This window comes from Alosa pseudoharengus, unplaced genomic scaffold (assembly GCF_046254945.1).
Source record: "Alosa pseudoharengus isolate Yale_2024_CS ecotype anadromous, Long Island Sound unplaced genomic scaffold, YU_APseudo_1.1 YU_APseudo_1.1_scf_22, whole genome shotgun sequence".
In the NCBI taxonomy this organism is placed as follows: Eukaryota; Metazoa; Chordata; class Actinopteri; order Clupeiformes; family Clupeidae; genus Alosa; species Alosa pseudoharengus.
In genome coordinates, this window is record NW_027468680.1 from 32,751,771 (window position 1) to 32,779,219 (window position 27,449).

The following is a 27,449-nucleotide window of genomic DNA, read 5'->3' on the forward strand; positions in this document are numbered from 1 at the left end:
CGTTCTTCGCATGAAAGTCGCACAAATCCACACGTGAAAAAAATCATATTTGTAACTTTTTTTCACAATTGTAGATGTGTATTTGTAAATTGTAAAACTGAAAATTGCCTTTGTGAAATCTAATTTTGCATTTGTGGATCACCAGCACACGCAGTTTTCGTTTTAGCATTTGTGGATCAGCACACGTGTTTTTGAGACAATCTTTGCGGCAGAGAAGCCACCCAGATCCACAAGTAGCCTGCTGACACTTTCTAATCCAGTAGATGGCAGTATTGTTCTATGGGACTCATAACACACAGTGAAGCTAGTGAACCTAGTTCTTAAATCTAACAAGTTATGCCTTTTACAACAAGCTTTTTGATGGAAAAGTGGTGTTTAATTTCCATAATCTTTGTTTAGTGAACGCATAAAACCGTCAGTTTGTAAGCGAAATCAAGAATTACGATCTTTGAGTTTTTTGATCTTTGAGAAGTGGCCTTCTAGTTAGCATATTAAAATGAGTGTGATTGAGGGAGGAGAGAGGGTGGAGTGTAATGCTCGTGCATGTACGCTTAATTTCACGTTAATTGGGATGTACAAAGAAAAGCTGCGTGGAATGCTGCTGCTACTTTTCAGGTTTGCACGTACGCAATGTTTTAGTATGAAATCCACACAAGTCTTTGTACATGAGGCCCCTGATGCTTTCACTTTTTGCATGGAATTTTGGAATGATATTATATACATTGTACAATGGAGATTTAGTCCACAATGTACACAAGCTGTATGTATGTATGTATGTAGGTACACTTATATAATAACACATGCACATAAACTGTGTGCCTATGTGTATGTGTGTGTGTGTGTGTTTGTTGTGTTGTAGTGTTTCCCATGCTGGGTGACTGCAGACTCACACTCTCAGTCTGGCTGCGCTCCATGGCGTCCAGCTGTTGCTGGATGTCCCTCAGACGCGCCTCCTGCTCTCTGGTCTCCCTCATGGCCAGCAGGGCCCTCTCCCCGAGAGGAGTTTCCTCAGCCGCCAACGACAGCTCCACCTCCATGACCTGACATGGACAAGAGCAGTGTGTGTGTGTCAGGAATTCACACAGCTCACACACATACACACACACATACTCACGTGCACACACATAGACACAGCTAACATAAAGAATACATTAAGATATACTGTATACACTTGCACCAATACACACACAGAAAAGCCAACACCACTTTTAAACACACACACACATCCAGACGCAGCCAGACAAAGCAAGCATAAAGCTCACTCAGATACATCCTATATACATCCTCTCCAATATTCACAATTACATTTACATTTATTCATTAAGCATATACGCTTCTATCCAAAGCGACAATTATATTACAAGGGCCATTGTCCCCAGAGCAACTTGGAGTTAAGTGCCTTGCTCAAGGGCTCCATCATATGTAAAGAAGCCCTGCATGGTGTAATTATGCCAATTGAATGATGCGAATCCAAACCACCCCCCCCCCCCACACACACACACACACACACACACACCAATGAAAACAGTCATTAAAGCATCTGCTGACAGCTCCAGCGTCTCTCATCTCATGTGTCCCACACATGCCTTGCCGCTGCTCCGTCACATACTCCCGTTTGGCCTGGTGTGTGTGTGTGGGTGTGCTTGGGTTTGCTTTGTGCTGCTGATCACTAATATGTTGTGAAACGTTAAGGGATGCCACGAGGGGCCTAAAAGCACAGACTCAAGCTGGGCCTCAGATAAATCAGAACTTTATGGTATCCGCATGTAATGGAGGATGACCTCTGGAAGATGTACCGAGTGGTATGTGTGTGTGTGTGTGTGCACGTGTAGGGGCTGACGTAGTGTCACATAGACTGAGAGAACTGGCCAGTGGCCAGTATCCAAGCCAAATGTTCTGGTGTATGTGGGTCAGGGGGAGAGAGGTGAATCATGTCTGAAGGCACAACTTTCTTACTCTTTTCCAGTATCTTCTGTTTCTCTCTCACTCACTTTGTTTCCCTCCTTGCTTTCTCCTCTACTGTGTATGTTCTTCTCACTCTCTCGGTCACTCATATTTTCATCCTCTCTACTCTCTCTCTCTTCATCCCTACTCACCCTCACTTTTTCACTCCCATCTCTCCCTCCATCTCTCAAGTAGCCCAAAGCCAAAGACAGGAGCCTCTCCTAATTCCATGTAGATCAAAGCCCCAGTCAGACTCTTTGTCTGCTCACCTTCATTTTCTCCCCTCATAACCTGTTTCCACACAAGCCTGGAGGCTACTGATGCTGCAGGCTATGGCAGACAGAGGGAGAGAACGAGAGAGCTTTGTTTTGCCTTCTTTTCATGTGCTTGTTGGCTGACCCCTGTCCATCCAGGTTGTGTGTTTGTCTGTGCTGGAGCCGTGGTGGCCGAAACTGCTCTCTGTTCTTGGCCTAACGCTTTGTGTCGTTTTTTCTTTTTTTTTTTTAAAAGGATTTGCTCATTTTCTGGCAATTCTCCAATAAGGATAAACAGTGTTTTTTTTTTCTCTTTTTTTGATGTGAGGAGATTGTAGGCTTGCAGGTTGTGGTCTGGATGGCAAATTTATGTTCATGTTCAACCAGTGTCTTGAGTGAGTGGATGATAAAAAAGTTTAACAAAATGACTGGTTGCTGTCTTAAAACTTAAATTTAAACTGCATGCTAACAAACACACACACACACACACACACACACACACACAGTCTAAAACAGGTAAAACAATCACTCTTACAACCCAACATACCGTAAAACTTCAAATAATCGCCGAGTCCCTAAGAGACGCCTGTCTCTTTTAAACGCTTGGCGTGGCTACAGGTTTGGGTTAAAGGCCGGTCTCCAGTAGAGGCCTGGTCTGTTTTTTAGTTTCGGGTTGTATTTAATCTTCTAAAACCCGTCAGATCGTCTGTTTAAAGATTCGCAATGACACGAAACTGTTACAGAAAGGAGGTTACAGCAGTGTGAATTAGATGTTGCACGTCGTTACAAGCCGTCGCAAAGCATTCACATGTCTGGTCACAGTTCCAAGGTTTTAGAATGTTGCATCAAGTTGCTGCTCATCTCGTTGCGAATCTTGGGTGTGATTTGGGCTTAAGTATGGCGCAGACTGCGCACGTTATGATTAGATGGCATTAAAAGACTGCGGTGGGGAAAAGCTAGAGTTCCAAATTGTATAACTTTTTTTCCAATAGGCTATGAACTATGCATATATGTCCAACTTCGTCATCGTTCAATTCATCCCTTGTTTTTAAAATTTGCGGATAGGCCGATGCTACTAAGCTTGTTTTTATGCTGGCAACAAAACCAGAACGGTTCGCGAACGTTATTCTTTATTCTAAATGCCATGGCGATAAAGAGAAAGAAGTCAGAAAAGGAATATACCTTAGACTAGGCTATCAGAGCCCGTCTACGGACATTCTCTGGCTATATAACCTATTGAAATAGGTTAATGATGTAAAGTAGAGGTCTCCCGCAATATTCTGTCCGCCTTAATGTGTCATTTTTAGTCCCGCTCGCATCTGTAACATGTCCCGCTCCCGCCCGCATGCAGGAGGGATAGCCTATTCAGTTTTTCTATCTGTCTCACGAAAGGAGCACACACCTGAGAAAGACTCCAGATATCAATTTCTTGATTCTGAATGTAGGCTAACAACTTAAGTAGGCCTAGTCTGGTGCCCTCTTTCTCCGTCATGCTTTCGATTTTTGAGTTGACAATGAGCAGCAGGAATTGAACCCACGTAATCGACAATATAGGCAAGCTATCCGTCAGTTATGCTTAAACCCCGTTTTTTAATGCTGCCTAACAGAACTGAACTATAGTTATGAACAGTACACAGAACAGTGCACAGTTTTTATTGATGAGTCGGAGTGGCAAGTGCTGCGCAAAGTTGCAGTGGAATGTGGCTGCCCAGGGCATTATAAAACTTCTCACTCTTAGACCTACTCATACACAGCGGTGAAATGGCGTATTTAGCTGTCTAAATTCGAATCATATGCTGGGGGAGAAATCGTCGGATATCCATGATTATTTTGTTATTCAGCACCCCTGGTCAAAAATATGTTCCCGCGCGCCTGGAAGTAGGCTATGATTTGAATGTAGACTGTTGTCAAATTTGGCAAATACAAAACGGTGCAGTTTGGTGATTTGGGAAAATAAAAGCCAGGGCTATTATTTGGAGTTTTACGGTAAATGTGAATACACAGAAATCTATGTTCCCTCACCACTGTGCCACCTTGCCCATAAAAGCATTCACATGGCCAGAGGCAGTGTTGACAAGCTAAATTTAAAACGTCATTTCAAGTCATGTCAGTCAAGGCCAGATTTCAGTTGCTAAGTCCAACTTTCCAAAGTCTCACGTAAGATCGTGTGGCAGCGGTTTACTTAAGGGAGAAAGCACAGTGTTAAAAAGAGAAAAATAAATGCAGCAGTCTCACTTTACTACCATCTTCACACCACTAATTACATGTCTTTGAAAAATGAAAATATTTTTCATATTGAGACTACAGTCCGTTTTAGCTCCTGGTTACAACTTAATTCTGTGGCAGAGTGGAAGACGGTAGACAAACAATCGCTTTCTCATATCATGTCTTCATAACTAAAATGACCTTCACAATGCATCTGTTAAGCATTACCAGGTTGTTCTATGCAGCAGTTCTATTAGTGTGGTGCATGCATTGTCCTAGTTCTTTGAGTGTAAGGATGGCACTTCCATGCTGTTATCTCATACTCTGTGCTGAAATTCTTTGTAGTAGAAGGAGGAAAAGAGATGTCAGGCCTTGACCTAAATAGATCGCAAACCAAGTGATCTCTATTACTCGCTCTACCCCACGGATCCATGGCCTGGTATCTGATTTTTATTAAGGTAGAATTTGAAAGTGTGATAACTGAAACATAAGAGCACTTCAAAATGTGCAGCAAAGGGGGTCTGCCACTCCTGATTGTCTGAACATGAGCCAGCAAACCACTGAATTGCGCCTTCACTCAGCACGCAGTCAAACTCTTTAAAACCGTTTCAATACGCAAAAAAGTAGGTCAGCTGATCCAGGAGAGCCAAGACCAACACCAATAACTTTGTTTGAGATGTCAAACGTCAAAACATATTAGTCTCTCTTACACGGGGTACAAAAACACCGGCAAAGATGATCTTGGTACAAACCAGGGCAGCTTCAAAGTGATGTCACAGACACAAATTCTTGGCCTTCTGTTTCCGACACATTTGATGTGCTTTAACGGAGGACTCCCTACCAAGGACAGGCCAATATCCAATCATACAAATCCTTACAACTAGAGCATTTACGTGAAATGCAATTCTGAGCCATTTAACAAGCAGATGTAATGTACCTTTGGGAAACCAGGCAACAAGTTTTTCACCATACAGATGGAATTAACATATAATATGAGGTATCGACTGACCATTCCCCTCTTAACATGCAGCTTGTCCAAAAACACCTTTTTCAATCACTTCTCATTATCTAATGAGACTTGTACACAGTCTGGTCGGACACTTACCTCACAAGAAATTAGGTTCAGAGTAGGCTCATTCTCTGCTTTGTGCTTTCAGAGTTTTCAGGGTTGGGAATTGCAGTAAGGTTTTTTTTATTTAATCAAAGAAAAAGAGCGGAAGAAGAAAAATGGACTGATCCAATGTGGGTCCCAGCTGTCTCTGTCTTTGCCAGAAACAACAGCCGGGTCTTTATTGCCTCAGTTACAGCAGCAAATACATTCACCGGACCGAACCAAAAAAAAAAGAAAAAACATAATTAGGTCAAATTTGTGCTAGCTCTACTTCATCCCGTCTTCTGAATACTCTGTCTCATGAAGATTGCTAGTCTCAAGACAGTCATGATGTAGCAAGCTTTTGGTATGCACTCAGATTTACAAGGCTTCTTCAGCTAGAGGGCTAGCCAGGGGGAACTCAGAATCAGGTTAAAATAGCAGTTTACAAGACAAAAAAGAATGGCATCGCACCATACAGCCCCGGTGAAAGTATTACTGAGGACAAATGTTTAGTTTACTGCTGGTCCTCTGTGGGATTTCGCATTGGTCACTTCATCAGCTTGCCAGTCGATGACAAGCTAACAGCTAAAACCACACAGCACCAATTTAGGTCAGCCAAATACTTTCATTAGAATTGAACAGGACACACACACACACACACACACACACACACATGCATGGCAAACTTGGACACAGTATCCCTCTGCATGCTAACACTCTGTAGCCTGGCTTTGCTGTCTACGTACTTTCGTTCAATTTATTTTCGCTTCAGTACTGAGAGTTCATGTGCATGAGAAAAACATTTTTCCCAGTAATAATGTTATCGTTCATGTCACTTCATGTGGAAATAATAGTGCCTTCATGCCGGCCGTAAACTCGAAGGACCCGACCTCCAAAAAAAGTATGCGTCAGCATAACAATGACATTGAAATCTGTATTTTTTTAAGATGGTGCTGAGGGGGAGCAATGGAGCATGTATACTGAAAATAAAAGAGGGCCTAAAATTTAACCTTGGGGGACACCACACTTAGTAAGAGCAGAGGATGAAAGTTCTGTCACTCAAATAGGATGAGAACCACTTTAACATTGGGCCCTGCAAAGCAACTTCATCATCATCAAGGATGACGTGATCGAAGGGGGAGGCAAAGATAATACACACTGCTGAGTATTATTTGCTTATTTGTTCTAAAAAGCCTTTCAAAAATGTCAATGACATCATTCATTAGCAGAATGCTAGCGTGTTATGGGCAACTACAACCCAACCTGCAAGAAATCGAAAAGGACATAAGTACTCGTTCATTCAACTTTCGACCTATAATCCATATTGAACTTGCAGAAACAACAATAAAATCTGCCATTTTTCAACAACAATCAGGTGAAAGAGACAAATTTAGCTGTCTAGCTCCACAGACAGCTAATAGACATTGGGGCAGCCGTGGCCCGACTGGTTAGGACCTGGAACCGGAGGGTTGCCGGTTCAAACCCCAACCAGTAGGCACGGCTGAAGTGCCCTTGAGCAAGGCACCTAACCCCTCACTGCTCCCCGAGCGCCGCTGTTGTTGCAGGCAGCTCACTGCGCCGGGATTAGTGTGTGCTTCACCTCACTGTGTGTTCACTGTGTGCTGAGTGTGTTTCACTAATTCACGGATTGGGATAAATGCAGAGACCAAATTTCCCTCACGGGATCAAAAGAGTATATATACTTATACTTATACTATACTTACTAGACTTCCATTCATTTTGCTCTCGTCACCCGCGATCATCCCTAGTGGAACTGATGCAACCAAAGTGGAATGCAACCAAATTCGCTACAATGGGGCTTAATAGGGAGTGAACAGGTTCTCCGTAGACAGGCTCTGATGCTAGCTTGCTTGGTGGTGCAGAGAAACTTCTCTGTATGACGAAAGGCCTGTTGTTAGTGAACTCACTAACTCGGTTCAAAGGAACTCCAATGATTTTAAACTTCAAACAAGTGTCCATCCACCAGGAAGAAGAAGTTTGCCAATGAAGCCAGGCCAGATTCTTTGCCGAAGAGAAGTTTAGTCAAGAGTATGGTTTACGAGGCTAAACACTCTGTATATGTATCTGTATTATGAAGTCAAGAAGAGGCTAGTACTCAACCAATGTCCAACATGAGTGTATGTTGCCCACCACCGGGTTCTCACTCACACACGGGTATGTTTGCATGTTTGTTTGTCAATCAGTCCATTTTCCTCCAGGATTCCTGGAGAGCACTTGCATTGGATTTGAAATGTTCTGACAGACTTCAATGAGGATAAGCATTGGTATCCAAATACATACGGTGTCCCACACAGAAGTAGATTATCTAGGCTATCTTTAGCAAAGGGGAAATCCGTGGCTAGAGAGCAGAAGAAACACTACATTTATGCATCTATTCTACATTTCCAGTCTGTGGCAGTGCCGTGCATAACCGTAGGAGCCATTACTTGTTTCTGCTTTAAAGTGGTCAACGTCAGGCTAAACATAGAGGGTGTTGGTTTTGTCGGAAAGTCACTGAGCACAACAGGGAAAATATAGATGCAGTATAGATGTTGGACTACATACAGCTATACTGATGCATGTGCAAGAGTGGCCCTTTTTACCGCTGGGTCCTGGCTAAAGAAGGCAGAGAAAGGACATTTTAGGTTTGGTTTATTGTAACAAATCCTACTCCAATCCAATCCATTTCAAAATCTAGCTCTGGGCAATTCCACGCAAAACTGTCACGTCCATAATGGCAACTAAATGCCATGGTATTTGTATAATGCGAATGATTATGTGAAACGTTTTTCATGTAAGTTATACAACCAAGAAGAGTGAATGCTCAGATTTCAAGTAATCATCATTCACATCATACCATACCATGGTATTGTGTTGGCGTTATGTAAGTGACAGTTTTGGTGGAATTGCCCTTGAAGTATTTGAAGTTACTGGTTTACCAAACACAAACATTTAGACATGCCTAAAAACAAGACATACTGTACAAGCAAAATGAAAAGTGAGAGAGAAAGAAAGAGAGAGAGAGAGAGCTGAGTGAGTCAGCCTAGGGGTGAGCCAGTCCATCCGTCATTAAGCTTCCTGCAACCTTCTTCCAGCTCTCTATCTTTCTCTCTATCTTTCTCTCTCACCTTCTCTTCTCTTTATTTTCTCTCCTGCTCTCTCTCGGTTAGTGCCACGTGGACCGTGGACCTTGGCCAGGCCCTCTCCACAAGCAGCCCCACAGCTCGCGGTGCTATTAAAGCTCTGTGGTGGACCGCACTGCAGCACCGGAGTTCAGGATCTCTCGCTCTCTCTGCAGTCCTCTGGCTCATAGCCCAGCAGGCTAACGCCCTCCCAGGCCGGAGCTTGAGCTCAGTCCCCAGGCCCACAGCCCTGGCTCACGGGCCAACCTGCGGCCTGCTCTGAGCCTTTCACAGCTTCTAAAAGAAGAGTGTGAGAACCAGCCCTTGGCTTTCTCAAATCAACACCTGCATGAGCCTATTCCCCCTAACACCTGAAGGGTCACCGGGCCGCGTAAGCTATAAGATAATCCCCCATCAAGGTCAGCAAACCTTAATTCACTGCAGTCGTTTCTGAGGTGAAACTCAGAGTAGACATCACAAACTATCCAGATGTTTCTGAGAAAACTGTGGGGTGGGATGATCAGAGCACAACAGAAACCTATTGGTTCTGTTTCTTTTGGTTTTCTCTATATTTTTTTCCTTTTTGTTCTCACAGAACACAAAAGTTAATATTTTACAAGGCCAGGTTGGATCACTCACAGATGATGTCCTGATTGCAGCACATTCTTGAGGTATTAGAAGATAAACTCATGGGTCATCTGGACCTTGTAGTCCCGTTCCTGGGACTGAGGGTGGTCTGGATCAGCATGTCTGTTCTTTTACAGATCTAAACCGTATGGTGGAGATACTACCCAAAATATATCACACACACACACACACACACACACTATTGTTTCCATGGCTGTTGATAAGGTTACCATCTGCTCATAAAATGTGACAATTCATAGTTGCCAAGGAATGATTGTATTCTTAACTGCTTTAAAAAAGTGTCTCATTGCTAAATGTGCCACTGCACTGTGAGTTTGATAATCGGACTTGTCTTGGTTTGTGAAATTGAGCACTGTTTCAAGTGTGCACACATAAAGTCATGAGTATACTGCTCATGCAGGTAAAACCCTACAGCCTCTATAAGGCTGGACCCCCTGTTCACCTCTAGTGCATTCACCCATATACACCCTCTCTAGGCTCTTTGCCAAAGACTGATGCATCAAACACAACATTAGCGACTATAACAACCTTTCTACCTAATACTTATCAAAAGCATCTGGGACTGACAACCCACTAGTATGGCCCATTGATTCTCCCCAACTCTACCCCTTGAAATCTATACAAGTGGCACCATGGTCAAAACTAGCCATGCGTGTGTGACCTACATTGTCCAGCTGTTAGCAATCTCTGATGGTGACGTTAGGTTCTTTTTTTATTGATTAGATACAGCTTGTAAAGGAGATATGGACGGGAAGCAGTGGCCGTGGCCATAGCTGTGGCGTGCTGGAGGCACCAGCCAAGCTGTTTTTGGTGCCAGAGCTCAAAGAGGCACCAGGGGGATGCGATCACTTCCTGTCCAGCTCCGTCACAGTGTGGAGGATGGCCTAACAATGTAAATCACCCCAAGTCAACAAAGTGACAGACATAGATCATGGTGCACAGGAAAGAGAAACTCCAGCGACTTGGAAAAAATATTTTTGACCTAATTTTCTTCCTTTTTTTGAGTGGAGTGGGTTCTCTCCCCTTTGCATGCTGTTTTGATAAAATAACTATGAGAGACACATGTGTGTGTTGAACTAATTCAAGTATACATCAGTTTTAATTCAGATAAAATCAGCCCCTCTGTAAAATAAAGTAGAAAAAGCAAATAATGAATGCATGCCAAAGCTCTTTCTTCACCTCTGCTGAAACTTGGACGCTTCATGATGCTCCCTGGTGACACAAGTGCGGACAAGAAAAGCTCACAAATCAATAACCACAAGCTACTTCCTGCAATTCCACTGTATTTGTGTACACGTATTGTAGCAAAGCCGATTCCACACCTCACTATGGGTAAAAGATTTACAAACTAATAATCTCCCCTGTTCAATAGGACATAAAAAGGGAAAGCAACAAAACCACCCACTGTGATCGATGGGAACAGAAACTGAGATCTCTCATTGTTTTGGGAGGTAAAGTCATTGGCCATTTGAGAACAAAAGCACTGTTAATTGCTTCATTTTGCCCAAAACAGAAACAGAAACAGTGCACACTGTACAACTTTTTGTAAACACCTCCTCTGTGAAATTGGTATGTTTGCTTGCTCTAAATGCAGCCAAAGCCAATTGTTAAATGGCACTGAGACCAGCATTACCCTTGTAATCTCTGTGCTTGGTGCAAATTCAACCATTTAACATGGAGTCGCTCTTTAAATAATAGGCTAAAATGTATAGTCTAGATTTTATAGATTATGCTTATTACCTGTCTGTGTTTTACACAACTACCTGACATTAAACATGCCCCCCCCCCCCCCATGTTCAGCCCAAGAGAGAAGCTGTAAATCAGAGCCCTTCTGTCTCGAGTATATTCCCTCAGGGATTACAGGCTTACCAGGAGTTCCAATACTTTTGGTGGTTGACCCCTCCACTAATTGTGACGAACCAGAGACTAGTTTCTTTTACAGTGTTTTTGCAATCAGCACATGGCATGGCGCTAGGACCATTCGTTTCTATTTTAATATATTTCATTTGTGTATGACTGGTTTTCTAACGCAACGAGAAATGTTTTATTGCAGATCACGTTGACAAGAGTGGTGGAGTGGGCAATTATTCCTAAAAGGGCTTTTATAATGTGAGATGTGTTGCACTAGGAACCAGAATGGAAAGCTAGGGCTCGCTGTGATCTGGCAGTCTTCGTTTTTGATGAGATACGCAGTCCATGTTTGGGGTGATGACACTATGTTTCCATCATAACAAAAAAGGAAAAATGTGATATGTGTCTTAGGATTCATGCACGTCTGCTCAAGGTAGAAATGCATTTACTCCCAATCCGAAGAAGCAACAAAAGTGTCTCTTACTGCAGTGTAATAGTAAAAGATAAACAAATAACAATGACACACAACTAGAAAGACCACATTGGAATGAGCAGCGAAGAACTTCAGTAGGCACTACACTTTGGGGAAACATAAACCACTAAGCCTTCTTAGTTCCATATGTCCATATCATGTCCATATCATGCAGAGCTACTAAAATCCCAAACAAAACAATCCTGGAAGGTCAGCGTGGTGGTGTTGAGCTGAGCAGGGTTGCAGTCAAACCCTAAATTCAGTAAGGCCACAACAGAACAGGCGGCTGGCTCCAATGTGCAACACTACGTAGGCTAAGGGATAATGGACGACACGGTGGTCTGTTCACAGAAGTTAATGCACGGTCGAGGTTGTAAAACGGCCCCGACACGAAGAACAGACCACCGTGGAGTCCATTATCCCGCTTATTCCACTGTTGCCACTTGCGTTGTGTTCATTTCCTGTTACAATTTTAACGTTTTAATCGCTAAAACTGTCTTGTTTGTAGAACTAATTTCTTCCGACACATATATCAACTAATTTCTCAACTTGCAGCCAGGACAAACTGTCGTTACTAGTTCTAAATGGATGGTTGCTACGGCCAAAGGCCAGTCGTTAGTTCTATCTCTCCCGTTGTCAAGCGGGCGTACCCCAAGATTCTGATGAACTTTAGTTTTGAAACATCGCTATTTTACTAGCTAGATGGATGACAGCAGGCTAAGTAAAATTCTAGCTAAAAGCCACCTCCATCATATGCTACAATGTTGGCATGTTCTGAACGTCTGTATTTTACAGCTCGGATGCAACGTGACAGTTCATTTAGACGGCGATTTAATATACAAATATAGCCTACGGCCAAAAAAATGGATCTACTTCATAGGTGTGCAAATAACATAGGCCTACGGTTAATGGTCGTTCTAAATTACGTGGGACAATGGGAAATTCAACCAAGCAGTGGAATAATGTAAAATATCAAACATGTTTAGTTTGCAGAGATTTGCCCATGTGGTCAGCACATTGGGAAGGTCAGCAGGGCGTTCCCAGGACTGGTCTGTGACTCACACCATTGAAGGCAACAAGCTGAAGAGGCGACAAGCTGGTTTTCACAGGCAGCGGTTCTGAAGTGTTTCCCATAGCTCAGGCAAAAGAGTGGCAAAGTGACCTCATGGCATCAAAGTAAATAAAGAAACCGCAAAACAGTACACAAGAATAATATGGCAGAAGTGGTGAGACTATTAAAATCACACTCTCACACACAACTAGTCATTAGGACACATGTAGTTCTTGCAGGACTTCTGCACATGCAAAACACCTCTAAATAAAATCAAACATGTATTATGCTATACTGCATTTTATTACGGTCTATAACATTTTCCATTTACAAAAGAGGAATAAACGTAGCTTGAAGAGATTTTCAGCAAGAGCCTCTGAAGTCAATTTAACCACACCAAACATAAGAAAATTTGAGATTCCTCTCAAAGGTAACCTAGTTAATGTTGTACCACTAATGTATCGGTGCATCGTGCTAAAAGCCACATGACAAACACACATGTACATACACACACATAAAAAAGGAAGTTGAGGGCTTATATTGGTCCACTTAAAAACAAATCTGCCCATCAGAGGAGCCCTAGCACCCCCCACCCCTCCACACCCCTAAACTCCCCCTAGACAGCTCTTTGTAATTGTGTGTGGTAATAAATGCCCCACCCTGGACCAGATGGCATGGATAGCTACCCCTGGTGATGGCTCCACCTTGGGGCTTAACTGTTGGGCGGTGTGTGGAAACTGAGCTGGCACTGCCATGCAAGCGTGAACACAGGGCCACAAAACAGGGCCTGGTGCAAGACATGTGGCACAGGGGTATTGTAGGTGCATTGCCAAGGCAACAGAGATATACCACATTTAAATGTTTCTTGTCATGAATGGGTTGGAGGTTTTTTTTTTTTTTTTTTCTTGCTAAGTGTTTGTTATTTTCTGTACCACATAACACTCCTGTAACCTACCTGAGGATCAATTCCTCTTATATATTTCATTTCACGGAAAAACAGTTTATGTGCTCCATGTTGATGTCTTAAAAGCTTCCTTTCCAATCCATGGACAAAGCACTAAGACTAAAGTGGTAAAGGAGTATGATATATCTTTAGTTAGGATGAAATTTGTAAAATGCAGCATTCCAGGATTTTCCAATATTCTTGAAAAGTGAAGTTTGTCTGATGGATTCTGTTTGGCAAATATTCCCATTTGAACGCAAGCTTCTTTGATAAGAAGATTTAATGCTAGTCATATGCGTTTCTTAGAATGAAATGGAAAGAATTTCAACACAGAAATAGAAACAAAAAACAGCCTGTTATATAAGCTTCACACCTTCAAGATGTGTTCACCATAAAACGAATATCTTGACAGAGTGCTGCATCACGTCGGAGTGAGTAAAAGACCAGACGAGTTTATAACCCCTTTTTACGATGATAAGACCGTTTTGAGATTCCAAGTACATTCACTTAAACATAACCACATCAGTTTTGGGGGAAACATTCTGGTAGCCTATTGTACCATAAAACTACAAAAGACTACTTCAAAGTAAATATACCGACTTGGGAAATCCTGTGAGAACCAGCACTAAATAATCCCCCTTTTGCAAAAGCTGTAGTGGGATTTTTAAAGACCAACATAAGCCACACTCATTGTTTCATATTGCTTTCAAATTCAGAGCCCCCATTAAATGTATGGCATATGACATAGGGCATGGGAATGCCTGGTGTTAAGGTGCTATTTCATGAAGGAACAGTGTTTGCTCTTATCTGCATGCGCACTGGTTTACTATGGAAGACTTTGAAATGACTATATTTGGGGATACGGGTAGTGACTGGTTGAGGAATATAAGTCATTGTTTTTACAAGAATGTGTGGACAATCATGCCAATAACATGTGTTTTGACCGCTCATAAATTGTGCAAGAGTTAAGACTGGTCTTTGACATGGATTGTGAACACACACACGCCAAAGTGGCATAAACAAATTGTCAGGCAGGATTAACACTCATCTATGTTTGGATATTAAATTCTAAACAATTCAAGGACACTTTAATTCCAACAAATGCTGAGTATTTTTTGAGTGTTTCAACCAAAAGGGGTAAAACACCACTCCCAGACCCTCTCCACACAGCTTCTTTTCATTTTGGCTTTCTTGAAAGACCTGAATGCAAGTGCTTGGCCTCTCCTGAAATTAAAGGCGACCAGGTCAGCCATTTATGGCACTGGCACCCACCCATCTATCCACAGCAAACCTTTTAATTATGTTCTGGGTCAGCTCGCCGAAGACGGCTGCAAGAACCTGGGCAATGTATCCACAAGATCGAATCAATTACTCCCTCGAACCCTTGCCCCGGCCGCTGGAGTCCAGCTGAGACCAGTGTGTGCAGGAATGTGTTGCTGCCTGAGCTGGACATCGACACTTCCTCTAAATTATTCCGCCTTCAATAAAAGACGCACATGGTGCTTGGATAGAGCAGGGCCAAATTTGCAACCCCACATTTAGAGACGAGGACATGTTCGAGGCAATCATGGACCAGGGTAAAATAAACTAGGCGAAGTAGAAGAACATTTCAAACGTGGCTATTAGTAATGGGTCACAGATCAGAATCAAGAATTCTCTGTAATCTAGAATTTTCAAATGACTGTTTTCTGGAAAGATGCCACTACTTTGATATCCAACTGAAAAAAAAGACATGTTTTCCTTTAGATAGCACAGCGCATATGAATCACTGGATGGATTCGTCCATTCGTCCAAACACAGGGCATTTTTAATGCCCAAATCTTGTCTGCAAGAGACACCTAGACAGACAGTAGAAGACAGACACCTGAGGCGAGGGTCAGATGACCATTTGCACAAATCACATGACAAAATACGTATTTTAACTGCACCAGGGATAGCACCAAAGACAGCAAGGTTTGCAAAGCTTGTATTGTAGTCTCCATGTTGCTCTCACCGCTGGCAGGCTAGTAGTAGAAGTCGAATTGAGTTTTAAGAGAGTCAAGAAACATTAGACTAACAAGGTCCAATCAGGAAGAGAATATTGGGTTTTTACGTCATCGTTTTCAAATGTTTGTGGATTAACTGTCCACACAAATATGCAAAGTGTGTATTTTTCAAATGAATACGGGGCAGACAGTGTTTTCAAATGGTTCCATCTCAGGAGTTCCGGAGCTCTGAAACGCTGGAGTAGTGTGGATGGCACAAACGCTGGAGTAGTGTGGATGGCACAAACGCTGGAGTAGTGTGGATGGCACAAACGCTGGAGTAGTGTGGATGGCACAAAGGTCTGTGGAACTGAAAGGAAAGCAGAATAGTGTGGACGCAGCCCTAGAGCTCCTTCCCCCAAATGGTTTCAATTAGATGTGTGAGCAGCATACGCTACTGGAGAGAGTAAATCAGAGCCCTGTCTCCTACCACACACACACACACACTCTCTCTCTCTCAAGAGAAAAACCTGTATAGATTTTTTTCTTTTCACAACAAAACCGTAAAATGAGACTGATTTATTGAAAATGTCTGGCATCTCTGCCCTTTGCACTGCCACTGAAACTACTAAATGACATCCTGTGGTCAAAAGCAAGCTTACCATACATCACAATCAAATGATAATTTATTATCTTCTGCACAGGACAACACGGTCATTGTCCTGTCTTGTATAATACAAAAATCCCCCTCTTTCTCTGTCATGACCCTTTGCCATGAACATACCATGGTACAGGACCTGCCTGCAGCCCGACATGAGGGCTGCCTCAGTTGTACACCATGTTTTAAACTACCACTGCAGCGAGCCAGTCCTCTGACAGGAATACTCGGAGGAGCGAGAACACCGCCTGGAGTGTGGACAGCCGAGAATAAACCTTCATCCATCTCAGTCTCATTCCTCAATGCCTCATTGGATGAGTCAAGATGGACAGCTACTATGTCCAACTGTCTTTCCAACATTAAGGTTTAAAGTTCATCCCGTGCCTAAGCAGAGATCCAGAAAGTAGCTGTTTTTTTGCACAATAGTTCTCATGATTCACGGAAACCTCTCACTTTTATTGTTTGTTGAACTCCTTGTCCCATGGCATTGTCTCATTAAATCATAGGGTTGAGAAGGCTTCCATTTGGCCAAAGTTGGACAAAGGGTCTTGAACCTTGCACCGTCAATGGTACTTGCACTAAAAACATACTGATATTTCTGGCTGAAAAAGGCAAATGATTGTTTTTTATTGTTTTGGGCAACTTAGAATGCCCATTATCCAACAATGGAGTAGCAGACAGTAAGGAGACACGCTCACAGCTGGACAGCCCAGGTTGATCTGGGTCAGAGTTGCCTTGGATTTAAATACTCCTGAGCAGGCCTCACCATTTACTAACAACTTTAACAATTGTTATAAACAAACCTATTGTTGCTTAAGGTTCACAGGAGATACAAACAATGAATTCTATCAGAGATTTAAAAAACAAACCATTGAAATCTGACTTCCAAGTTTCACATGGTTTCAATGATCAAATCCATGTCTGGGTTGCCTCAGCACGGCATGTTCAAACAGAGCATAGAGCTGAGGCACATTTGCACTCAGTCAACACAGCGACAGACAAAATGCCCCTGATCAAACACAAATGCTATATGACTTATTCCTTTCAGCTCTTCGTGCTAAAGAGTGGAACAACTATCTCAGAGGGAAATGTGTCAAAACTCACTCACACCAAATATTGTTTAAAAAATAATGATCCACAAAGACACAACAAGAGGCATTCTGGCCCACATTGCAGCCCACCAATAACAGGGCATCTGAAATAAACACCAGTAGTACCCTCACAATGTCTAACACATAATAAAAAGCAGCAGCCTGCTCCCCATACTCCAAATGCTTTGAAATCAGACGACAGTTTATCTTAACATAGGCCAGCTATGTAGGTACTGTAACTGAATGGTGGTGCCATCGCTCAGTTAACTAACCACACTGTCACCATGATTAAAACAATAAAACACCTCACAAAAGACTTTCATACACAGACAAGTTTTAAAAGCATAAGGCCTCATTCACACACATCTTCTCACATTTCCAAACAATGATGAAGTCATGGTCTGTAAAATCACAGAGGCTGCAGACAACCTGATGTCTGGATGGAAACAGTGACATGCCTGCAATACATAGCTGGTGTGTGTGTTTGTGTGGTTTTGGGGGGGGGGGGGGGGGCTGGCTATGTCTTTTGCAGTTGTAAGGTAAACAGACAATGGGCTTCCTTTGAGACTCTTATGCTAAGTCATGATGCTTTAATAGGAGCCTGATGAGGCCGCCTGCTGTGCGGGCTACTGGAATGAGCCTTAATGACTCCATCTCACCACCACTTTAAATTGCGCTACCAGTAGTTAATGGGACCTTGGTGAACCCAGGGCCTGGGAAGTCAGCAATGGCTGAACTGTACAGAACGTACCTGGGGCAAGTTGTGGTCAGGGTAGGGGCTTCGCACAGACAGGAAGTCTTCGCGAGGGAGCAGGGTGTGCAGTCTGGAATCAATTTGGACGAGCTGATCCAGTTCAGAAGGTTCCGGAGTGTAGCCCTCGCCCAGTCGGATTGACATGGTACACATAGATGCCGTCCCCTGGTAAAACATGGTTACACCAGACCATAGGCTAAAGGTTAACGGCACATAACAGTCTCTGTGTGTGTGTGTGTGTATATGTGCGAGAGAGAGTGTGTGTGTGTGTGTGTGTGTGTGTGTGTGAGAGAGAGAGAGAGAGTATAGAAGAGACATGACATAACAATTAACCATTGTTCAATCAATTAACCACCAAGCACAATTTAGTTTACAAGAACATAGTAGGACAGTAATAGGCCATTTGCAATCATTACACATAATTTAAGTTAACATTTAACAGGAACATGCTACAACAAAAGTCTAATTGTAGTCTGACCCCAGACGGTGAAAGGAAAACATTTCTTCAAGGTCCCTGTAGTCCCCCTTTAATGTGAAACAGTTTCTGGATTCACAGTAAACTGGGGCTCATGAAAATCTGTTGAAAGGTAAGACACATTTAAAGAAACTCAAGGAAAGTAGCTAAATGTCAGTTCCAGGGATTGATTGTCTAAAAACCAGGACAGTGCATGAGCAAGCCACATCTAAAAGTTGAAACTTGTAGTAACAGTTGAACTGCACCTAGAGACAGGAGTGACATGTTTGTTGTCAGAGGGCCTTGTGAAAACCACTCTGGTATTTTTGTTGTGTTTTTTGGAGGGGGAAACAGGGGATCTTGATTGCTCCACTCAATTCCACCCTCTTCCATTCTGCTCCCCTCCACTTTCTCCGTTGGCCGTTTCCTTGCCAAGACGCCCCAACGGAGGCCAAATATCTGAGTAGTGACTAATCTCTGCCTCTGTTTTAGCGATGAGCAAAGCTCCTGCCGCAGCTCAAAGGCTTTCGAGGCGGCAGCCAGGGGTGGGCAGTGAGGTCATCGCCACTTCTGGGTGAGGTAACTTCTTGTCCCACTGCCCATGCTTGTGCTGGAGCCCACCTCCCCAGCTCCTTCAGTAGAGCCCCCCCCCCCCCCCCCCCCCAACATAAGCAACATAATAAGCGCTTTCAGATATAACCTCCGGAGTATATGAGGAGGTTTGTCAAACGGAGGTCCTACCCTTCGGATGATTCAGATATGATGCTAAACTGCGGACCTAATACTGACCTTACACGGACGTATGTGTGAACGACATACACGCACATTACAGAATCTCCGTGTGGTTATCGAGTGAGGGGTGGGGGCTTGTAGAGTTCACAAGATGCTGAGACATGACGCAGATTATATGCGGCCGCTGCCTGTCACAGCTGCTACAAAATATAGCCTATCATTATGTAGGCTAAAGAAGAAGAAATCTATTGTGCAAAGGCTAATACTTGAAGTAGGCTAGTCACGTAAGTGGGCACTTGAAATTGACCTAGCCTACAGTATTTGTATGTGTGCTTCAAATAAACACATTTATCTGTTTTCAACGTTATGTACCAGAATTAGCTAGGCTAGAGAACCCCAAATCTGGTTTGCGTTGGAGAGAGAGAGCATGCACAAACTTTATGGTAGGCTACCAGCCAATTCAGTAGGCTAACTCAAGACTTCAAGATCATACAACGTTTTTAAGCAACAAACAATACTAACATTAATAACAGTGAAGTTGTTCGTTTTTCCATGGTTTATTTTTTCCAAAAGCATCCTCTCCCCATGTGTAGCATTTACGTAAGGAGCTTGGAACAAAGTTGGGTTTTCTTCGTTTTCATTTTCTCTAGGCATATATGCTCAGCAAATATCAGCGAGCTCAGCAGGTCATGAAGGCTATCAATGAACAGAAAACCGTGTTGGCTAACAATTTATTAAATACTCCTGTTATTGTCGTCAACGACGTCGCTATAGGCTACTGCCTTTTCAGCGCCTTCTGCTTATGATGATTCAGTCTTCTGAATTCGTTTCTCCTTGCCATGCAGTTGTAGCCTAACGTGTCTCTAACGTTCCCTTCAGGTGTTCTATCAAAATGTTGTATGCCCTCATGGACAGTAGCTCCGTGATGTCTGCATCTTTCCAGGTTGGAGATTTTCTGGACAGCACTATGCCACTTCATCATAACACTGGCATTTAAGTCAGATCTAACCACATGGACGCATGAAAGAAACGTCACCAACACGCCCTCTCACTAGGTGTGATTTTAACCGAATGTTCTACTCCTCGTTCAGACACAGCACATTTACATAATGTCCGGAGGAAATACTAGGTCGGGGGTAGTATAAACACCGGGTGAATTCGGACTTCCATATGACCGGTTATGTCGTTCAGATATACGGCCCCACCGTTTAACATCGGCAGAACCTCCGGTCTTACACGTATGTCTGAAAGCGCTTAATGTGTCCTGGGAGGAGAGCTGATATCAGCTTAATAGATGACATCAGTGTCTGGGATATGACCATGGTGCACTAGAGATAGTGGCAAAATGGTGTATTAGATACGGAAGATACTATGTTGAACACATAAGTTAACATGAGGGACTACAACTACTTTCTAGTGAAGCATACTGGGACATAATGGCAAGACTCAATAAGCTATATGAAAACATTTTGAACTACACAGTTCAAGTGGGCCTAAAAGTCTGAAAGCAATTTGGTGTAGAACAAAAAAATAACGGAAATTACACCAATTGGCAAACTGTTTCAAAGTGCCATCCTTCCAATTTTTCTGAGCTATGGCTGTGAAACTGACCTCTCACACATACAATAAAATGGTTAAATTTGACACAATACAAGTGTTTCAGATTCCACTTAACCTAGATAAAGGCTATAAAGTAAAATAGAAGCTAAAAGCTTAAACAAATCAGGAATGTATTTAACATTAATCTCTCTCTCCCTTGCTCTTTGTCCTTCACCCTGTGATGTACTTTGTGTGTGAATGAATGTTCTAACAGGTACAGGGAGGTGGCAAAACTCCTGAGCTATCCAGGGTCCTGAAGAAAACCCCTATCCTATGGATATGGATCTATTACAATGCTCCAGCGGCAACAAACTTGTGTACACAAGGAATCAGCTGCTTGCAATACGACGGGGTGCTGGTAGGGTTCACGTAAACATCCCGGAGGAGCTGTGGTGCTTTCGGGGGTGCAGAGCGGGAGTCAAAGTGAGGACCAGGCGTCGGGAGAAGAAGTGGAAGCACAAGCCCTCAGTTCCTTCGATGGTTATGGGAAACGTGAACTCACTGACCAACAAGACTGACGAACTGGCTGCCCTGGTAAGAAATCAGAAACTGTACAGGGATTGTAGCTTGCTATGCTTTACGGAGACGTGGCTAACAACCCAGCTAACGTTGAGCTGCCCGGCTTCAGTGTAGCTCGTTTGGACAGAGACAGTAACCTTTCTGGCAAAAAGAAGGGAGGCGGACTGGTGCTTTACATAAACAATAGATGGTGCAATCCCGGACATGTTACAGTGATGGAGACTGTTTGCTGTAAGGATGTGGAGTTACTAGCGGTCAGTCTACGACTATACTATATGCCGAGGGAGTTCTCGCACGCCATTGTTGTTTGTGTTTATGTGCCGCCTCAAGCCCTCCCGGACACAGCGTGTGACGTCATTTACTCTACAGTCGCTAGGCTCCAAACTCAGCACAGTGATGCCTTCTTTGCGATCTCTGGTGACTTCAACCACATTACACTGGATTCCACCCTCACAAACTTTTACCAGTTTGTTGACTGCCCAACTAGGAAAAACAGGACAATATATCTCATGTATGCAAACGTGAGAGATGCTTACAGTGCCACCCCCCTTCCCCCACTGGGGAAGTCGGACCATCCATTTGCAGCCAATGTACAAGCCAAAAGTTCAGAGGCTACCAGTTGCCACGCGCACCTTCAGGAAGTGGACACCGGAAGCGGATGAGGCTTTGAGAGACTGCTTTGAGTCTACTGACTGGAGTGTGCTACTGAATGGAGGAGACTTAGAAGAGGTCACACATTGCACTACTGACTATCTGAACTTCTTGAATTTCCCCTTGAGGATCAATAAAGTATCTATCTATCTATCTATCTATCTAGCATTGGGACAACTGCAAATGCAAGCAATACTCATCTTATCAGCAGTGGATAACCCAAACATAAATATAAAAAATACAATTGCATTATGATAGCTAATAATACATAATGAATGAAAGTGAATAAATAATAGTGAATAAAATTGAGTGAGTCCTCAGGGCCAGTGTCCTATTCATCTTTGCCAAAATCTGAGGAAGAGGGGAGGGGGGCAGATCTTATCAATCAATCAGAGTAGTGAGGAAAGGCCACTGGCTATATTTTACACATCAGTCTAAGACATCCAGCATCGACAGGAAAGACGAGGGTTAAATTGATTATAAAGCTCTGTTTGGTTCTGGTAGACATGGCCTCACACACACACACACACACACACACACACACACACATCCACTCACTCAGACTCTCAGGATTCCATCAAAACCAGCTCACTCTGTTCTGCACTATCCAGAACAGCAGGGACACACAATAACAGGAAGTCAACATCTAACCTGTAAAAAGCTCAGAGCTAATATACTCCTCCACTGTCTGATACCCACTAATAACATACACAAAATGCTTCCTCAAGTAATCTACGATAAACAAAAGAGTGCTTTTTGGCAGAATACAAAAACTGAAGCCTAAACACTTCCATGTGTCCCACCTTCATGACTCACAACAATTACAACCATTTCAGAGAGGCACACTGCACAATCGCAAAGTTCACCATTCTTGTGTTCAAAAAACCATGCAGCAACTAACAGCAAATGTCTGACACGTCATAAGGACCTCTCATTAATATGCCATTGTGTACACAAGACTGCCGCACTGATTGATGACAGCTGGGGTTGAACGGCCTTTTTCAAATCCAGTAATCTACATCAACTCATTCTTGTGCACTGATTAAGGCTTGAAGTAAATAGCTGGGAGAGGCAGGCTAGCTGTTGGCAGTTTGTAGGCCACCACAGCATGCGGTTAAATGGCTGAAGCCTTCAGAAACCAGACAGGCTGTCAAAAAACAATAGGGCTGTTAGCACTCACTTGTCCCAGAATTCAATCAGACAAATGGAATTAAACCAAAATTCGCACCACATAAATCAAATTTAGAGTAATTTGATATAGTGAATTTAGCCCCTTCTCAACCCAACTTCCCCTTCTATGTGAAATCTGACTGTTTGACCTGTTACTCTGCGAACAGCACCCAGTATGTTTAATCACACTGTAAGAATAGCTTGGAAGTGATGTGGATGGATTAGCCATGACAGTTCCTTATGGCATGCCACCCTCCTCACTGAAAGATTCAATAAAGCGCGGAGGGTGTCATGACGGTCGAGGCTGTCTCTGAGATGTGACTGATGACTGGAAATCTGTGGGGTGATCGCTACGACGTGAGTAATGGCCGGCCTGCCTCGGTTCTCACCTGTTCTATGCAACTCTGGATGTGACAGGTATGGAAGCATATGTGTATCTTAATTCAAATGAGAATGCAATCTGCAATATGCAATTCAAAAAGACATTACATTATGCAATTGCCAATTCATTATGTAATTTAATATTGCAATTTGCAATAATTTCCAACGAATTTTATTTTAATCTGCAAAGTGACAATGCAATCCTAAAAGTACGTACTAAAAGTAAGTACTTTTACACCTTAAAAATACTTTAAATATACTATAATAAACTAAAATAGGTGCTGTAATTGTATAACTAGGAGAGATGCTAACGGTCTAATCTGATTCAATGAGCTGGAGCTAAAAGTGCTACTGTCAGACTCAGAGAACGGCTGGATGAACTGGTGAAAGGTAAAACTCAATTGTTTAACTCAAGGGGAGGTGAAAAAATGAGTGTATTTCCCCAAATGGTGGAATATCCCTTTAAGTTTACTTGATAAAATAAATTTTAAGTATAACTTTTTTTTTGGTAAGGGTACATAAAGGAGGATTTAACCTCACAGATTAAACGTGTAGAACCATTAACTAATCACCCTGAAACCTTACAAAACATATTACATTTGATATACTTAATGAATCATAATGCTAATGTTCATTTAGGATGTTCATCTGGGATTTGGGAGGTTACTCTGAGATCCTAAACACATGCTCTGAGTCTGCTTAGTAGTAATGTGAGTGTATGGGTAGAGTGCTTCTGCAGCCAAACGCAGCTCTGGCGGACCCCTGAATCCAGCTATTTCTAGTTAGCAGGCCTGGCTGACTGCTAACCTCGTGGTCGGCAACAGTGCTGCAGTGGTCTTCGCTCTCGTTGTCGATGTCCTGGAGCAGTTCACAGAGCCTCTGCTTCTCGTCCAGTGTCATGGGCACGTGGTGGCCAGAGCTTGCCAGCTGTCACGTTCCACAGGGAGTGAGTGGAGAGGCATCGTGTGAGCAAGTTTTGAAAACATTAAATTTAATTCAGCCACCACACACATACACACACACACACACACACACACAGTTACATTTCCCCAAGCTTCAGGCACATCTCTGATCTCTCTTTCAAAGGCAACCCCAGAGGGAAAAAAAACATGTGGACAAGGGATTCACTCATGAAATTGACTGCCATATGACTGACCTCGCATGACTTCTGACTTACCTCAATGTTTTTTGTCACAAAGTTCTGTGCCTGCTTGCCTGTGGCGTCCCCCGTCTGTCTGCTGCTGTCTGCTTTGCCCTCTTTGTCCTGCTCCTGATCCACTTCAGATGGCTCTGTTGCTGAGTCACTCTTCTTACACTCACCTGTACAGATAAACAGGAGATGACGAGTGCTGTCAGACAATAACTAAATTAATCAGACTATACATTTCCTCTGCATAGCTGAAGTATGTCAAACCAAATAATTCAATTTAGTGGATGGCAATCATAAAGAATAAAGCTTAAAACAATGTGCTCCTTTTTATCACATATATGTATAGGGATGTTATTTTCCTACTGTCATACAGTTCAGTTCATAACTAGTACATACAAAACTAAGCAGTGATCTCATTTATGTATTTCAAGAATTGTCCCAGTCTCTAAACAGGGTCCTCTCCTTTAGTGTTGTACAAGTGATTTACTCATGCAGATACTGCTATCTAGTGGCTACAAATCAGAAGTGCTTTTTTGCTAAGGAGCACGCTTACAATGTCACCTCCCAAAGGAAAAGAATAAGAATGAAACAAAAGTGGCAAAATGTATTAGGCAGCATACCTTCCACACATTCCTGACTGGGATACTCTTTTTCAGGAATCTGAGTCCCAAAGACGGGAACAACGTCCAGCTCAACATTGGATTCATTGGCTTGAAAATGTGGGGGCGGAGGGGTTGTGTGAGCTTTTTATATTGTTCTATAGATAATAAATATCATTCCATAATAAATATGACTTAAGAAGCAACTGTTATGCTGTACTCACATGTGGAGGATGTCAGGGCCAAAAACAACTTTGTGTTTTCAATAACATCCTTGCGCCCACCTTTTGTTGGGAGTTCCTTTAAATTAAATGTGATTAAACAGATGAAAGATGAACAGATGTCACTCTATCTTCCAATATGGTTTGGTAAAGTTGCTATGGTAAAGTTCACATTCAATGCACAGGTTGCTGAAGCTTTTTTTAAGAGGTAAGAGGTGACTTCCAGTCGAAAGATTTTGGTGGTTATGTCCATCATCTTAAAAGGATCATTTAGTTCTACTACAGGGGACCACTGCAAATGTTCTGCATTGAAACTGCAGTAGCAGCATCACATTTCTTGCCATACCTGCAGCTCCCGCCATAGTTTTTGAGAAAGCTCTCGCCCTTTCTTTTTCACTTCCTTTTCTTTGGAGACCTTCTGGGCTAGGATTTTGTCCAGTCTCTTCATCTTCTTAATAGCCTTCTGCAACTCTGGATCATCATTCTCTTCATCCGAACCGTCTGTCTGAGACGTCTCTGCAACATTCAAAATATGTTCTATAAATCTGTTTTTTTTTGTTTTGTTTTTTCCAGGACATAGGCTACTGAGAAGATATATATCCTAAGGTACCCTGGAAAATCCAGAGTTCTCGCAAGAGCACAATTTAAATTGTCTCTGCAAGACACTCTGTCAATGAGTAATGATGCACGTTACTTTTGCCACTTGTATCACAGGGAGCTAATCACATCGGTGTACCTGACATAGGCGAGCCAGAGGCGAGCTAAACAGATGACAGTCGTAGTGTTATCCAATTGCATCAAAGTCCGGAATCAGTCAGTAAACATTGGTTGTATTGTGTTATCCAATTGCGTGCAGTGAGATTTTCAAATGCACAATCTCCAGGCTAATCCTAAAGTGGATATGCAACAAATCACTTTGGCCTGGTTATATTCTAGCCTGTTAGTCTCAGATTTAATTTACTCTTACCTGAAGGGAGAAGGTCACCTGGAGCATCTTCATCAGAAATGTTTTCTGCAAAGCTTTTAGCTTCAAAGACCATTGTGTGAACCTTCAAAAAGCAGAGGTGTCAGGTCAAGAAATGGCATAGGTCTACAGTCTGCTCAGCTCCATTGCACTTGCACATTCAGTAAGACCGATGGGACATCTCTGTTGTCTAGAAAAAAATATTATTTGTCTGTCACAGATCTTTTAGGCTTGGATGTTCAAATGATATTTCCTTGCTCCTAAAACCATTACATAAAAACATGTCATAAACGTTGGAAAACTATTAAACTACTGTACTAAATTGTATTAAAGTATTATACTATTGTAGCCTATTGTGATTGATATTGGCCTAGGTGGCCTAGGCCAGGGGTTTTCAACCAGTGGTCCGTGAGGACATGGTCCCTGACCATGGATTCAGTAATGTAGATTGGGAATCAGAATTTTTATTCAGTGTTGGTCCTGGCATTACGTAATTAGTCAGAATGGTGGTCCCTGGTTCACAATCAGTTGAAAACCCCTGGCCTAGGCCTATATTTTGTAAAAAAAAACAGACTTCGATTTCACCTGTTCTTCTATGGTATAAGAACTAAGAACTTCCAGGGACGTGGGACTTGCACGGATAATTCTGCCACCTTCGCCTAAAGATGCTGTTGATACACGACTTCCAATACGGGTACGATCACTCGAGGCAGGACGGGAAATATCTTCCAAGCTGCCCCTCGTTATATCCATCTGATGACAAAGAGGTAGCTACTGAAACATAGTAGTATTATGTAGCACTATATGAACTTCAACTGTTCCAGTTTGTGAGATAATATAACCATAGCATGCTGCATGAACAAGTGAAGACATTGAAAACATACTAGCAGCTAATTAAAAAAAAAAGATAAGTAGCCGAACGTCTGTGTAAGTGACAGCTGCTGAGGTAACGTTAAGGT

At 42.7% G+C, this 27,449-nt stretch overlaps 1 protein-coding gene across 1 annotated transcript; it reads right to left on the reverse strand.

The window, feature by feature from the left end:
- Positions 1 to 737: 737 nt before the first annotated feature.
- On the reverse strand, positions 738 to 27,243 carry fsip1 (fibrous sheath interacting protein 1). Its single transcript, XM_076299822.1, has 8 exons — positions 27,093 to 27,243; positions 25,873 to 26,099; positions 25,327 to 25,366; positions 24,734 to 24,876; positions 24,364 to 24,483; positions 18,048 to 18,215; positions 891 to 1,040; positions 738 to 758 (listed from the first exon to the last, which is right to left on the reverse strand). The coding sequence occupies exons 1-8, from the start codon at positions 27,241 to 27,243 to the stop codon at positions 738 to 740; spliced, it is 1,020 nt and encodes a 339-aa protein (XP_076155937.1).
- Between the last annotated feature and the right edge of the window lie 206 nt (positions 27,244 to 27,449).

Excerpts from the sequence above, each read along its gene's own strand:
- fsip1 (XM_076299822.1), bottom strand. The coding sequence starts at position 27,243 with ATGGATATAACGAGGGGCAGCTTGGAAGATATTTCCCGTCCTGCCTCG. Across the intron at positions 26,100-27,092 it reads CCTGGAAGTTCTTAGTTCTT|CTGGAAAAAACAAAACAAAA; the intron begins ATACCATAGAAG and ends GTAGCCTATGTC. Across the intron at positions 18,216-24,363 it reads GCACTGTTGCCGACCACGAG|GGGACGGCATCTATGTGTAC; the intron begins GTTAGCAGTCAG and ends ATGTTTTACCAG.